The following is a 12,854-nucleotide window of genomic DNA, read 5'->3' on the forward strand; positions in this document are numbered from 1 at the left end:
TATGTCCCGAATAACAATATATTTTTTTAGCCTAGGTACCTGACTCGCTGATAAACACAGCTTCATTTGGTAGACGTTTTTGTAGTTTCTCCGATCGGTGGGGGGATGGTATAGCAGGCTGCTTGAAATTATCAACACATTTACAAGACAAAAGAACTGAATGGGGACTTGCGAGTGGATCTAAGGTGGGTTGGATTTACGAGTTTTCTCGTAAGATTTGGTAATTCTAGTATTAACAGGCGCATTAGAGACATCTGCTGGATCAGATCCCAAAAACGAAGATAAGCAAAAATCTTCATAGTAAATGAACAGGATAATAGATTCACAAGATTGATCTTGAGACTTTAAGAATTGATGATTAATTGGAAAATTGAGTAGAGTCGAGTACATAATCCAAAAAAAAAACCAACAAATGTTTTCTTAGAACTGAGTGTTTTTGGTGATTTGAACCTTATACGGTACACTTAGTTTAAGCTCCTCACTCACTACCTCTCTGCTACAGACTGTTCTGAACACCTTTAAGATTAACCTGGTGATGTATGAGTAGATCTAACTTAAATCCTGAAGTGATTGCTGTATTTGTAAAACACTGCAGGGTTTTCCACAAATGTCTGATCTGACCGCTAGGAAACCTTGTTGTTGTGGTGTGTGGTGGGGGGATGTAGTTCTCAGGCCTTGGAAAATGTGAACATCTATGTATTTTGATGTTTACAGTTATACTTTTTTGTGGTTTAATGCATACACATATTTATATTAATTGCTTAAAACTGTGAAGATTACTATTTTTCATTGTGGTAATCTGGGCACTTTAAATAAGACTGAACTTTAGCAGGTATTTTTAATATTAATAAACAAATTTAACAAATAATAACACATTTTCAATTATATAACTTCATTTTTTCATGGTTCATACAAGTTTTGTGCTATTGTAGTTCCTGCATTTACAGCATCAATGTTTCTTGGCAAACAAGGAAAAAAAAATGCAATAAAAAGTAGACGTTTTATAGTTAATATGCCATAAATGTGCTCCGTCTAGAAATAATAGCAGGAAGGTTCTGGTTGCCGGTGAAACCAAGTAGGACACTGTAAGTTGAATATATATATAGAGAGACATATATTGATATAAAGTACATGTACGTTTTCTTTTTTTACTGTTAAATGAGGACCTTAAAATGATTAAAGAGTTTACTTATATTGTCATTGAAGTCATTTACATGTTCTGGTTTTTTTATGTTCATCTATAGTGTAACTTGTCAAAGGGAAGGATGAAATAATTCATGCCGAGCTTACTATGTGTTTTCCCATCAAAAATTTCAGGTGTAATTGAGAATGTGAAGCTCATTCATAAACCTGTATCCCTGCAACCACGAGGGCTGATTAACAAGGGAAACTGGTGCTACATTAATGCTGTATCCTTTTAACATTGGAATTTGGGTAATGATTAAGATTGGGCTTCTATATAGAAATTAGTGTGCTAGACATTTTTTTTTAAACTTTTTTTTTTCTTGACTACTGACTCATTTTCTTTAGACACTACAGGCTCTTATTGCTTGTCCACCTATGTACCACCTCATGAAGTCCATTCCTGTATTCACTGAGACAGAGAGACCATGCACATCTACACCAATGCTTGATAGCTTGTGAGTTTTTGGTCTACAGTTGTATTCTATGTTGGGTATTATTTTGATTTCAGCATGGTCTTATTGTGCCTTTTAAATTTGATTATTTGTTTTCCTTAGCTTTAACATTTTTGTAGTAGTTTAAAGTACGAAATAATTCAAATATCTTTTACTTTTGTTGTAATTTAACATATCGAAAGAGCTCTGCAATATGACAATGTAATTTTTTTATGATAATGTATTTTAATATGTGACATACTAATAGTACTTCACAATTTCTTATGATACAACTAGAAGGGAAAAGGCAAAATATGTTACTTAATTCACTGTTTACTACATTGAGATGCTTTGTATCACTCATCTATAGAGATACAATTTAATTTCCTTCCACATAAAACATTTTAAGAGTATATCATGAAGTATTTTATAAGGAGGGATAAAGTTTTGAGCCTTAACCTGAAAGAAAATTTGATGCTGACGACTTTGTAAGTACCACACGTTGGAAGAATTAGCCCCTAAATTTTATATATGCATTGCAAAGGCATAATTGTATGATGATAAGGGTATAGTCCTTATTATTGCCCCACTCCACAAAACTGGGTCAGTATTACACTAGTTTGCTTGGGTGTTTTTTGGGGTAATTGATGATAACACCTGTTGACCGTGCCCCTGTTCACACTGGACTTGTTTTATTGGCTGTTCTACAAAGGTTTGTAACTGAAGATGTGCCACATCCAGGCTTCTTTGGGCCATGCAATGACACCTGTAGCCTAATCTGAAGGAGTAACTCCATGGGGTGCACTGTCAATAATGAAGATGTTAAATGAAAAAATATATCAGTGGCAAAGAAAAACTTTCTGAGCATTTTAATAAGTGCACTAGAGTTCATGCAGTTTGTGTTGAGAAGTTGTTTTTCAGGCTCAAAACTATGATAACCCCTTGTACCAAATGTGTCTGAAGATTTGTTTAAACTGTTTTATAGTGAGAAAGTAATCCATCACATGGTGATGACAATTTTTCTTAATTCATCATTGGCTGTATTATTCATAAGTGAGCATTTTTATGTAAAAGATGCAAGAGTTTGTACTACTTTGGACAGCAGTTGTCTTGTTAGGCAAAATAGGCTACAAAATATTAATAGCCTACTAGTATAGTGGTAAATACATTTTTTTTTTTTAAACCTAGCCCTTTCCTGCTTCACACTGTTTGAAAAACGCTAAAATGCAATACACTAAAATAGTAACCCTGCTCTGAAGATCAGTGCAACTTTCAGTGCATACATTTCTTGAATTTGCTTTTTGTAAAGCTGTGAAAGCCATAATAAAAGTAGAGACCCTTCATCTGTACTTGCTAATGAGGTGGTGCCTTGTAGGCTTATAAATACTGCTTTTAGATACTTAACAATATTTAATATTTACATTTGCAGCAGGTTTCTGAGATCACCGGCCACTGGTATTTTATAATGTTGTGGGTGAAGAAAGCGAATATGTCAGTTTTGTAACTTCAGCTTGATTGGTCAGCCAAATGGGGCTGAGAATTTGCCCCTGCCAAATAAGTCACCATTGTGGAGGTGTTCTTAGTCCTCCTTGTAGATTGTCCAGCCCAAGATACTTTAGTACAAGATAAGTATGCCCGCTGTTGACAACTGGTGCAGAGCAGATCATGCAGCTTACTTACTACAGAAGGCTACTTCTATTTACAGTTTCAGTTGCGCACATCTTAATTTATTTTGCTTAAATGTGCCCGTTTGATATACTGATCCTTTCTGTTGATGGATCATTTCCGTTTCACTGTTTAGTCAGTTCTGGGTGTAGGGTGTAAAATACTTCGTAACTTGTAGATGTACAGTGCATTGCCTGGGGAAAAAAAAAATTGTACCATGTAAAAATGCTTTTCAAAGGCTTAAGCAATTAGTTTGAACTGTTCATTTTTACACTTATGGATTAGTTGTGTACTAAATATTGGATGTATATTTAGACCAGTTAGACTGGCAGAACACATCAGAAATGAGCACAGTCAGTGTAGTTTGTTCTAAATAGCTTTCTATACATTTAGATCATTTAAATAATATTAATAACTTTGTAAGTGCTTATAATAATATGGACTAATGTCAATAAGTAAAATGAATTCAATGTTTTAAAATGTTTTTGCAAAAAAAAAATATATATTCTATTTAGTTGCACAGTAATTTTAAAATGAACTGTGCTGGGTATAGTTGGACTGAAATGCTTACTGAGCTAAGGCAGCAGATGTAGTGCAGAGTGACAAATAAAGACATGAAAATATAAATCTTGTCAAATCATTAACATTGCACATGTCATTAAAAGAGAGTAGTAACATATAGTGTCAAATACTCAGGTTCTCTTTATCTATAATCATTTTTAAACAGTAAATGTTTCACATATTGTAATAAAGAGAAAACATCCACTTTTTTACACTCCATATGTTGAATCTACCTTTATAATGCATACATCTTTACTATATTTTAAATTTTTTCTGAGTGCAAATAACCCTTAAGTAAGGTGAAGCAGATTAATCAGTTTGTCAGAAGAATCGTTGAACATCTTATAATGTACAGACAAAATCTGTCCTTTTCTGAAGAACAGCTTGATGTATCCATCGCTGTTTAAAACTAAGAAAAAGTTATGAAATATTTTGAAAAGCAAAGTGAAGTTGTTTGGTGTTTAGCATTATATTATACTAGCTGTGTAAGCCTGTGCTTTAAAAAGCCCGGGGTCCTAGAAACTATTGAAATCATTGGGGGGGAAAAAAAAACCCTGAAATGTAGAGATGTCAGGTATTTGAAAGGAACTATTGTGGGCATCTCTCTCCTTTGTTTTGCCGACATGCTGGTCTCACTTGTGTATTACTGGCTAAGCAAGTTTCTGTTTCCTCAGAGGCGGAGCCCTTACCCTGACTCCACCTCTCACTTCCAGGCCAGACAGACGCACACACTTCCACACATAGACATATATTGCTAGCTTGAAGCTATTGAAATCATCAGGAAAAAAAAAATTGAAATGTAGAGATCAGGTAATTGAAAGGAACTACTCTGGGCATCTCTGTCCAAAGAGGTTTTGTTTTGCCGACATGCTCGATTCGTTTGTGCATTAGTGGTTAAGTGACTGTCTTTATTCGTAGGATTCATTTTGCCAGCATGCTCGCCTCGCTTTTGTATTAGTGGCGGGAGGAAAAGTAAATGGGATACTCTTTTGCCAGTGTTATCAGCAAAGTGACTTTGTCTTTCTTCTGAGGTTTAGTTTTGCTGATGTGCTGACCCCGCTTGTGTTATGATTATAAGCGATTTTTCTGTTTCCTCGGAGGTGGAGCTCTTACCCCGACTCCACCTTTCACTTCCGGGCCGGACAGACACACACACACACACACACACACACACACACACACACACACTTCCACGCATAGACGTTTATATATGAGAGTACATAAATAAAAAAAAAAAAACTGCAAGTGTAATTTAAATGAATAGTTTTTATTCTATTTTCCAAGAGCTTTTTATTTTTAAGGTGTTTGTTTTGTACCTTTTAGTATGTTTATAATTTCAGGGTAGAAGTTATCATCATTAATTAAGAGTCCTTATTAAAATCTGTGCCAATAATACACACTCTAAAAATCATACTAGGTCCACAAAACAGTATTCAGTCCTAGTCATATTTGCTATTACAGTATGTTTTACTTGATAAGTATTAAAATTTTTTAAAAAGTCTGTGTAGATGGAAAATGGAATTGTGTCTTTTCGCCATTTAATTTCTTGTATCTCAAATTCAAAAATACAAATAAGGGTTGACAGCTTAAATACAGTTAGATTGCTGGTTATGCAGTGTTACTAACAATAACTCTTAACGTATTTTTCAGTGTTCGACTTGTGAATGAATTTAGTAATATGCCTGTACCTTCTAAAGCAAAACAGCAAGGTAAAGTATATCTTAATGAATAGTAAATTGTCTTTTTTGTGCCGATTACTCTTGTTTTTTTAATTTTACTTTTTCCTACACTTAGTTACTTTGAGCATTTTTAATCAAAATTTTTAATTGCCTATTTTGATAAATTATAGAATTTGAAATATGTATTTCTAAAATAAAAAAAATGCTCTAAACATGTTTTTTTTATGTCTTTGCATTTTATTAAATGATACTCCTAATGAGAATAAATGGATACTTTTTGGCTTGTTTTTAAGAGTCCCCATTCTATCTGTTATCATTCATTAACTCCACATATATAGTTAACTGCTACAGTCCATTCAAGCCTGCAACATGCTATTCAATTTGTTTTTTTTTGGTTTTTTTTAAATTCACTGCCCACATCAGTCATTGTTTCCAAAGTTCAAAGCAATGAAAAAAAAAAAGAACATGCATATACTGCAGCTAAAATCTCCACATTGAGTACATATGATTTAGTCATGTTTCATTGTTTTTCGCAATCTGGTTAATAAACTGCACAACAGTTTGAAAAAAAGCCAACAATAAACAGGTATTGTCACATTTAGAAGACAACGGATTGTTATGGAAGCAGACCAAGCTGTGACATTAGAGTTGAGTTAATTTCAGAGAGAGGGCAACACAGGAACTAGTTGTGCAAGTGAGCAAGTTATTTCAACTGTAGCTAGAGGGCAAATTTAGCATTGATTTTAAATCACCTTTTATGGGAGGTTTATAGTTTTGTACAGTTCGGAGGTAAAACGTTTTATAATGGGCAACTTCTCACTAGTTGCAATTGAAAACAGGTTAATAAATCTCAACTTTTCTGATTGTTAATCAGGAAAGAAGAAACATGTGATTCACTTTGCAGCATTGTCTGACTTTCAAATTAAAGCAATTTTAACAGATTTTTTTTCAGTTTAAGGGCGTTTCACATACTTGAGAGGCCAATTGAAATTAAGAACTGCATTTAAGACTGAAGCTGTGAAGCAGTTATTTATGCAGAGAGTTGTAGAAATCCTGAACAAATGTGAAATGTGAATTTCCCCTTGGGATTAATAAAGAATCTATCTATCATCTATCTTCTAGTTGAAGCAGAAACCTTTTCATCCTTTAGGTCATATGTGCATTAGATAGTGATACAGCTTAGTTATTAGCAAAACAAAAGAGCATGATGGAACCCTCATCCTTGATGAATCTTCTAATGCACTTACATTTATTGCAGTGTTAGCTTCCAACCAGTCTTTCTCATTTGGAATTACCCTGCAACAACATCCATATCACAATGTGTAAAGGATGTATTATATTACCTCAAAGTGGAAAAATAGTTTATAGCTTAACAGGCCAGATGTCCAGCTTTTATACAGGATATGGCAGCCTTTCTAGGATATAGCTCTTTTTCGGCTCCCAAAGTGTATTCACATATAATATGTCATTATTATACTTTGTTTCCTGAAAACCCAACAGAGATTCTATTTTTAATAACACAGATGTAGACGTTACAGATTTTTTTTTGGTTTATACTGCATTATTAGGCAAAGGAGCAAGTGGTAATTGCAAAAGGAAAAAACAAAATTTAGCTGAAGCAGGTAGAAAGCTGAAGTGTGCACAATTGAATGTTCGTAATATGATAATTCTTTTGTGCCATTGTACACATATTGGTAACATCACAACCCAAGTTAATGTTTCTTTTAATTATATTTTGCAAAGGAAAACAAATAGAAGTTTATTTTAAAGTGCATAAAAATATACAAGTGCTCTGTTTGAAGGCCCTGTATTATTGTAAGAGGAACAGGTAATATAACTACTAAAAAAGAAAAAAAAGACCTTGATGCTTTTAATGAAACGTAATTTACAAATTGGATTAAGACAAAACAATATGAAGAAAACTGTAAGGAAACTTTTAACAGAGCACAAATGGCTCTATAAACATGCCCACCACACTCCTCTTGTGCAGAATGTGTATACCTCATTGTGTGATGTGGTATACTGCTCTTCATGGTTATTATCAGTGTGACCAGTTTCCTTGATTCACACACTTTGTATTAAAAACTTTAAGGTCATTCTTCTTTAACTGAACAAGTGAAATGCATTTACCTATTTCCTTTTCTATTGCATTTTTCACTTCTTTTAGATAGGCCATTGATTTTGTGGCTGCACAGCATTTATTTTAGAAGAATAAAGACTACTTGATGATTTTTGTAATAGTTGAAGAGTTTTCATTAAGTTTTGAAGCCATAATTTTGTTTGACATCTTTGATGTCAATTAAAAAGTGCTACATTCTTCTCACAGCAGGTGGAGACAAAGTTGTTAAGGATATACGACCTGGTAGTGCATTTGAACCAACCTATATTTACAAACTTCTTACTGTCATCAAATCCAGCCTTTCAGAGAAGGTAAGCTTCTAGCTCCACTTGTCTCACTGTTAGGTTATACATGTTCAAGAAATTATTTTTTATTTCTTTATTTCTTAAAGGGATCTTGTAGTTGCAAGCTACACTCTTAATCAATAGATTTCCTAGAAATATGATTTTAAAAATGCCTCACTAACCAGTTTTTGAGGTACAGCTGATGTCTTTAGGACCTCTTAAGTAGTCCAGTTACTTGTCGAATTTATAGTTCATTTACATAATTATTACAGTGTTCACCACTATTCTTTCTTTTAGTGTTTTTCTGTTGATTTCATAAATTTTCTTGTAGGTTTTGTGTTTTTGTCTTTTGCTTTATTTAAGTAAAGATTGTCTTTTCGTTTGGAACAGTGTCAGTTTTTATATTGGCTACTCCTGTATTCCTCCAGCCTCACATTGTTGTTTTCTCCTTGCATCTTCTGGTCTTTTTATCTATTCAGTCCACTGTGTATATGGTAAGGTACAAGTTGGAACACCATATTGCTTAATTCTTTTTCTCTCAACATTTAGAGGTGGAATGGTGGCTCTGTGGCTAGGGATCTATGCCGGCAATTGGAAGGTTGCCGGTTCAAATCCCGTAAACACCAGAAGTGGCTCTACTTCATTGGGCCATTGAGCAAGGCCCTTAACCTGCAATTGCTTTGTTCTGGGTTTGACATTAATCTGTATCCAGCCTTGCAAGCAGGTCCTCCAACTTACAGAGAAAACTTGGGTGTTAATGGTAGGATTGGCCCTCCATCCACCGTGTAAATGTTTTTAAATAAATAACAGCACCGCACCGGAACGGTGTCAACCAATCCAGGTGGTTTGTTGTGTGGTAACATGCTATTGGTGCATGCTCCCTCCTTCTCGCTCTTTCTCTACTATCCATTACTCCTATCACACATGCTATCACCTAGTTTCCCAATTCAAACCTACATTTTTTAAAGTTAATGTAACTCTAATGTCCCAACTCTGACCCGCTCTAAATACAGTTTTTGACTAGGCAAGACATAATCCTGACTTTTTTAAATAAAACATAACCACTGATTCTGTGGTGGTTCAACCCCATTGAGTAACCCTGCTAAATTGGTAGTGCTCATTTGCTTTGCCCCCAAAGTGTGGTGAGTCAAAAGATTTAACCTAAGTTATTTGTAGTCTTAAGTAGAAAGGTTGGTTGTACATGAAAGATTCACAAGTGACAAAGTTGCATAGTCATTTCCACATAAAGTACACAATCCAGCTGACTATGTAAGTTTAGGCATTGCTGATAGTACAAACACAGAAGACCCTTTTTGGGGGCAGGGGTGGGTTTATGTGACTCATCAGTAGCACCGTCACTCTGAGGGAAAACATATGCCTCATTTTAAAGTCACCTTCAGTTTCATGGAGTCAATTCCCTTGTGAAAGTCTCATATACTTTTCCTGTAACTCCTAATTAAAATACACACACCGGCTTACTGAGTTTGCTTATCCACCTTAATAAAAGGACAAGTGTCAGTGTGTGTATCTGTGCATTCATCTAATTAACCAGGTTTCCATCCAAGGAGTTTTTGTGAAAAAATATTTAGGGCTTCAAATTTTAGCTGATGGAAATGCTAATTATCGATAAAATGTTGTACATGTCGACATAATATTTTTCCGTTTAACTTTAGCGCATAAATTCCATATCGATACTTCAGATGTCGCAAAAACTACATTGGAAACACTTTTTGTTGGGGAAAAAAAGGGCTTTAACGCAAATAAATGTGTCACATGATACATTTTCATCACGTGCAATCAAAACGAGAATAGCGGAGCGGTTCGCATGGTCTGATGAAGAGACTCGTTATTTCTCGTGATGAGCCAATGCAGTAGCGGATAGGCTGGGTCTCCTGCTACTAAAAGGGGTACCTGAACTCCCTCCACATCAACAGTAGCCTGGGGGTGTGTCTCAGGATGTCTAAATAATACAAAAACCGCAAAGGTAATTTACTGTGCCAGTCAAAATATTTAATAAACCGTGTGTTTCATTATCTAAACATTTTTTTCTTATTATTAAATGGCAGATGTTTTAGCATATATGAGAAATTCTCTCATTAATATTAACTTTAGTTTTTTTTGATTAAACGTTGTTATTTTGTATTAATTCAAATTTTAGTTTTAATTAAAAACCTTAAGAGAAGCAGGTTACAGTACTAATTCAGTTGTTATCGCACTGAGAAGGGATGTTGAAAGGTAGGCTCTCCTGTACAGATCCGATGCTGCAAACACAGCTGCATCATGGGCATTTCCAGTAATGCCAACGCAAATGTCTCGTTTAATGCACCTGGCGAACAATAGATGGCCACCCTTTGCGATTAATGTAATCGCGGTAGCCTTCCGTCTGGGGAAGAATAGGCACATGAGTGCCATCCAGCGCACCGTAAATCTGTGGCACAAGATGCACCAAGGAATTGCGGTATGCAATTTCATTGGCCTCTGCTACAGTCGGAAGTCTGATATAACGCCGCATTAATTTTTCTTTAATAGCGGTGCACACAGCATATACACATCGATGGACGGTAGTTTTACTAACCCCGAAAGTTTCTCCAACAACTCTATACTCTGCGCAGGTTGCCTGCTTGTAAAGGGCAATGGTAATCCGCTTTGGGGTTGGAACCTGTGGTCGATGACAACCTGTGATGGGCACAACATCAGGACTGATGAATCCACACAACATCTCAAACATCGGCCATGTAATTCTAAAATATTGCAGCCAGAGATTTTCTGTGAAGTGTCTCCCCACCACCTCCATCCAGAAGGTCTTATTTCATCGTCTCTCCCATACCTGTGGGTTTTGTCACACTGGGGTACTTTCTTCGAGCTCTAGGGCTATCAGACAAGCAACTGCTTCATTCTGCTGTCGCCTTCAGATATTATGTACAATTCCAATTATTTGTGAAACTGAAATAACAGTAAGCTGGCAAATTTCAAAAAACTGTCTGAATAATCTCTCCATTTCTTTGTTTAGTGGAGGGGGTGTAACGTGGAAAACAAAAGGTAGATAATTTGCGACATACACAATTATGTATGGAAACGGCACAAGGGCATATTTTTTTTCGCGATACAACAAAACTTATGCGACAGTTCGTTTTGGAGGGGATGACGTCATCACGCACACCATTTTATCGATAAAAAGCCAGTTGGATGGAAACAGGCTGGAGAGAGCAAATTTCGCACATTTTTTTACGTATATTCTGCTTGTCAATAACAAAACATTGCAAAAACACTGGATGGAAACTTTAGCTATTTATAGGGTTAAGAAGAAAAATAAAATAAAAAAATTAGCAAAACATATTGAAGAGTAAAGGAAAAAAATCAAAATGATAAATGTCCTGTTCGCAACAGAAGCATGGTAGTAATCTTCCTGCATCCATTTGGGCCATGTGAACAATGTTTATAGCTTTATTGCTAGTAACCTGGTATAGTGCTCAAGGATGAGTAAAAATTGTGATAAATTAATGTGCCTCTTAGCAATTCAAAGACCTGACACAAGTAGGCCGGGGTTGCTAAAACAGGTCAAAGAGGTAGCAACCACTGCCTTGTTTGGAAATATAAGTGGTCATTTCAAAACGCAACTTGGAGAGGAAGTGTTGAAAACGGGAAGCCCTATCTGAAGAGGACAAGGACCCCATTTGGGAAAGGGACTGGTTGCATGTTCTATGAGACCAAATGGACAACCCATATATGAAATAAACCTGAAGTCTTCCTTGATTACTTAGATTTCAGCTCATCTTTGTTGGGTAGCAGAAGTACTATAGGCCTAGAGTTAGGTGATAAAGCCAGTACCTGTGGCACCAGTATCATTATGCACTGTGAAATGCCTTTCTTCAAATATGTATTTTTGGAATTTTCTGTAATCTTTTACCAGTATAGAAAAAAAATGTAAAGCAACAGAGATTCAACAGCTATAGGCTGTCTTTGAATGATCATGCAGGATTTTATCCCATCAGTCTTGCACCTGTTCATGCAGCCAGACAGCTACTTTGACAAGAGCTGTAACAGTTGGAGCATTATAGAACATCCTCGCTCTGTCATCTTCATTTAATAATATACCACAGCGGGCTTCTTCCTTGGGCCTTCATTATAAGAAAAAATGCAAGAAAAACTGCAAAACTCTGGTACACCCATCCCACAGCAGAATAAGTTGTGAAATTGCCAGTTTAACTTTTGCAAAGGAAAATGTGATTTATATGTCTATTAAATACTGAGTCAAATATTCCAGTGTAAATTCAGTGCTTGTTCAGTGTGTTCATAGACTAACCATATGCAAATAGGATACAACAGCCTGGTTTTTACATGTTCCATCACACAATTCAAATAATTGGCAGAGTAATGATAGTTGACAGAGCAAGTTATCAGTGGTCAATTGTCGGCCAGATTGTCCATTGTCACAAGCATTATCCTGACTTAAATAACATGGCTGCTATCATAGTAAATGTGTTATTCTGAGGATGAGTTGTAGTGTTGCATAATTATGATAATTCTAATTATTCAGTTGAGACCAGAAACATGCATCTTGCTCTTATATAAACTACAAATTCATTCATCGTAGAATCAGCTACATGTTTTCTGGCAAACTGTAGACAATATCTGATGCAAATATTATTGTGAAAATATTTTTAATTACTAATTTTCATATTTCACACTACAACCTGCTATCCAAGTTAGTTGTGCTTAATTCTCACTGTACGTAATAGGTTTTTCACAGGTCGACTCTACGAAATAGGAGTATAGTAGAAAAGAGCAAATACAAATGTGTAAACTTATTATTTTAGTAAATACTGTGTCTTATCTGTTTAAAAATCACCCCATTGTATATCAAAGATTAAAGTTGTTTAAATCTTAAATATACTTTCTATTGTAGTGTTTGCTTTTCTTGAATCACTTT

The 12,854-nt window shown here is 35.3% G+C and overlaps 1 protein-coding gene across 1 annotated transcript in view; it reads left to right on the forward strand.

Moving 5' to 3' along the window:
- The window catches only part of usp10 (ubiquitin specific peptidase 10), a 176,833-nt gene that overhangs the window by 97,070 nt on the left and 66,909 nt on the right, over positions 1–12,854 (forward strand). The window contains exons 5-8 of the mRNA XM_039763322.1: positions 1,318–1,409; positions 1,531–1,640; positions 5,493–5,551; positions 7,848–7,951. Coding sequence (XP_039619256.1) covers positions 1,318–1,409; positions 1,531–1,640; positions 5,493–5,551; positions 7,848–7,951 — 365 coding nt within the window. The remainder of the gene's footprint in view (positions 1–1,317; positions 1,410–1,530; positions 1,641–5,492; positions 5,552–7,847; positions 7,952–12,854) is intronic.

This window comes from Polypterus senegalus, chromosome 9, assembly GCF_016835505.1.
Source record: "Polypterus senegalus isolate Bchr_013 chromosome 9, ASM1683550v1, whole genome shotgun sequence".
NCBI lineage: Eukaryota > Metazoa > Chordata > Cladistia > Polypteriformes > Polypteridae > Polypterus > Polypterus senegalus.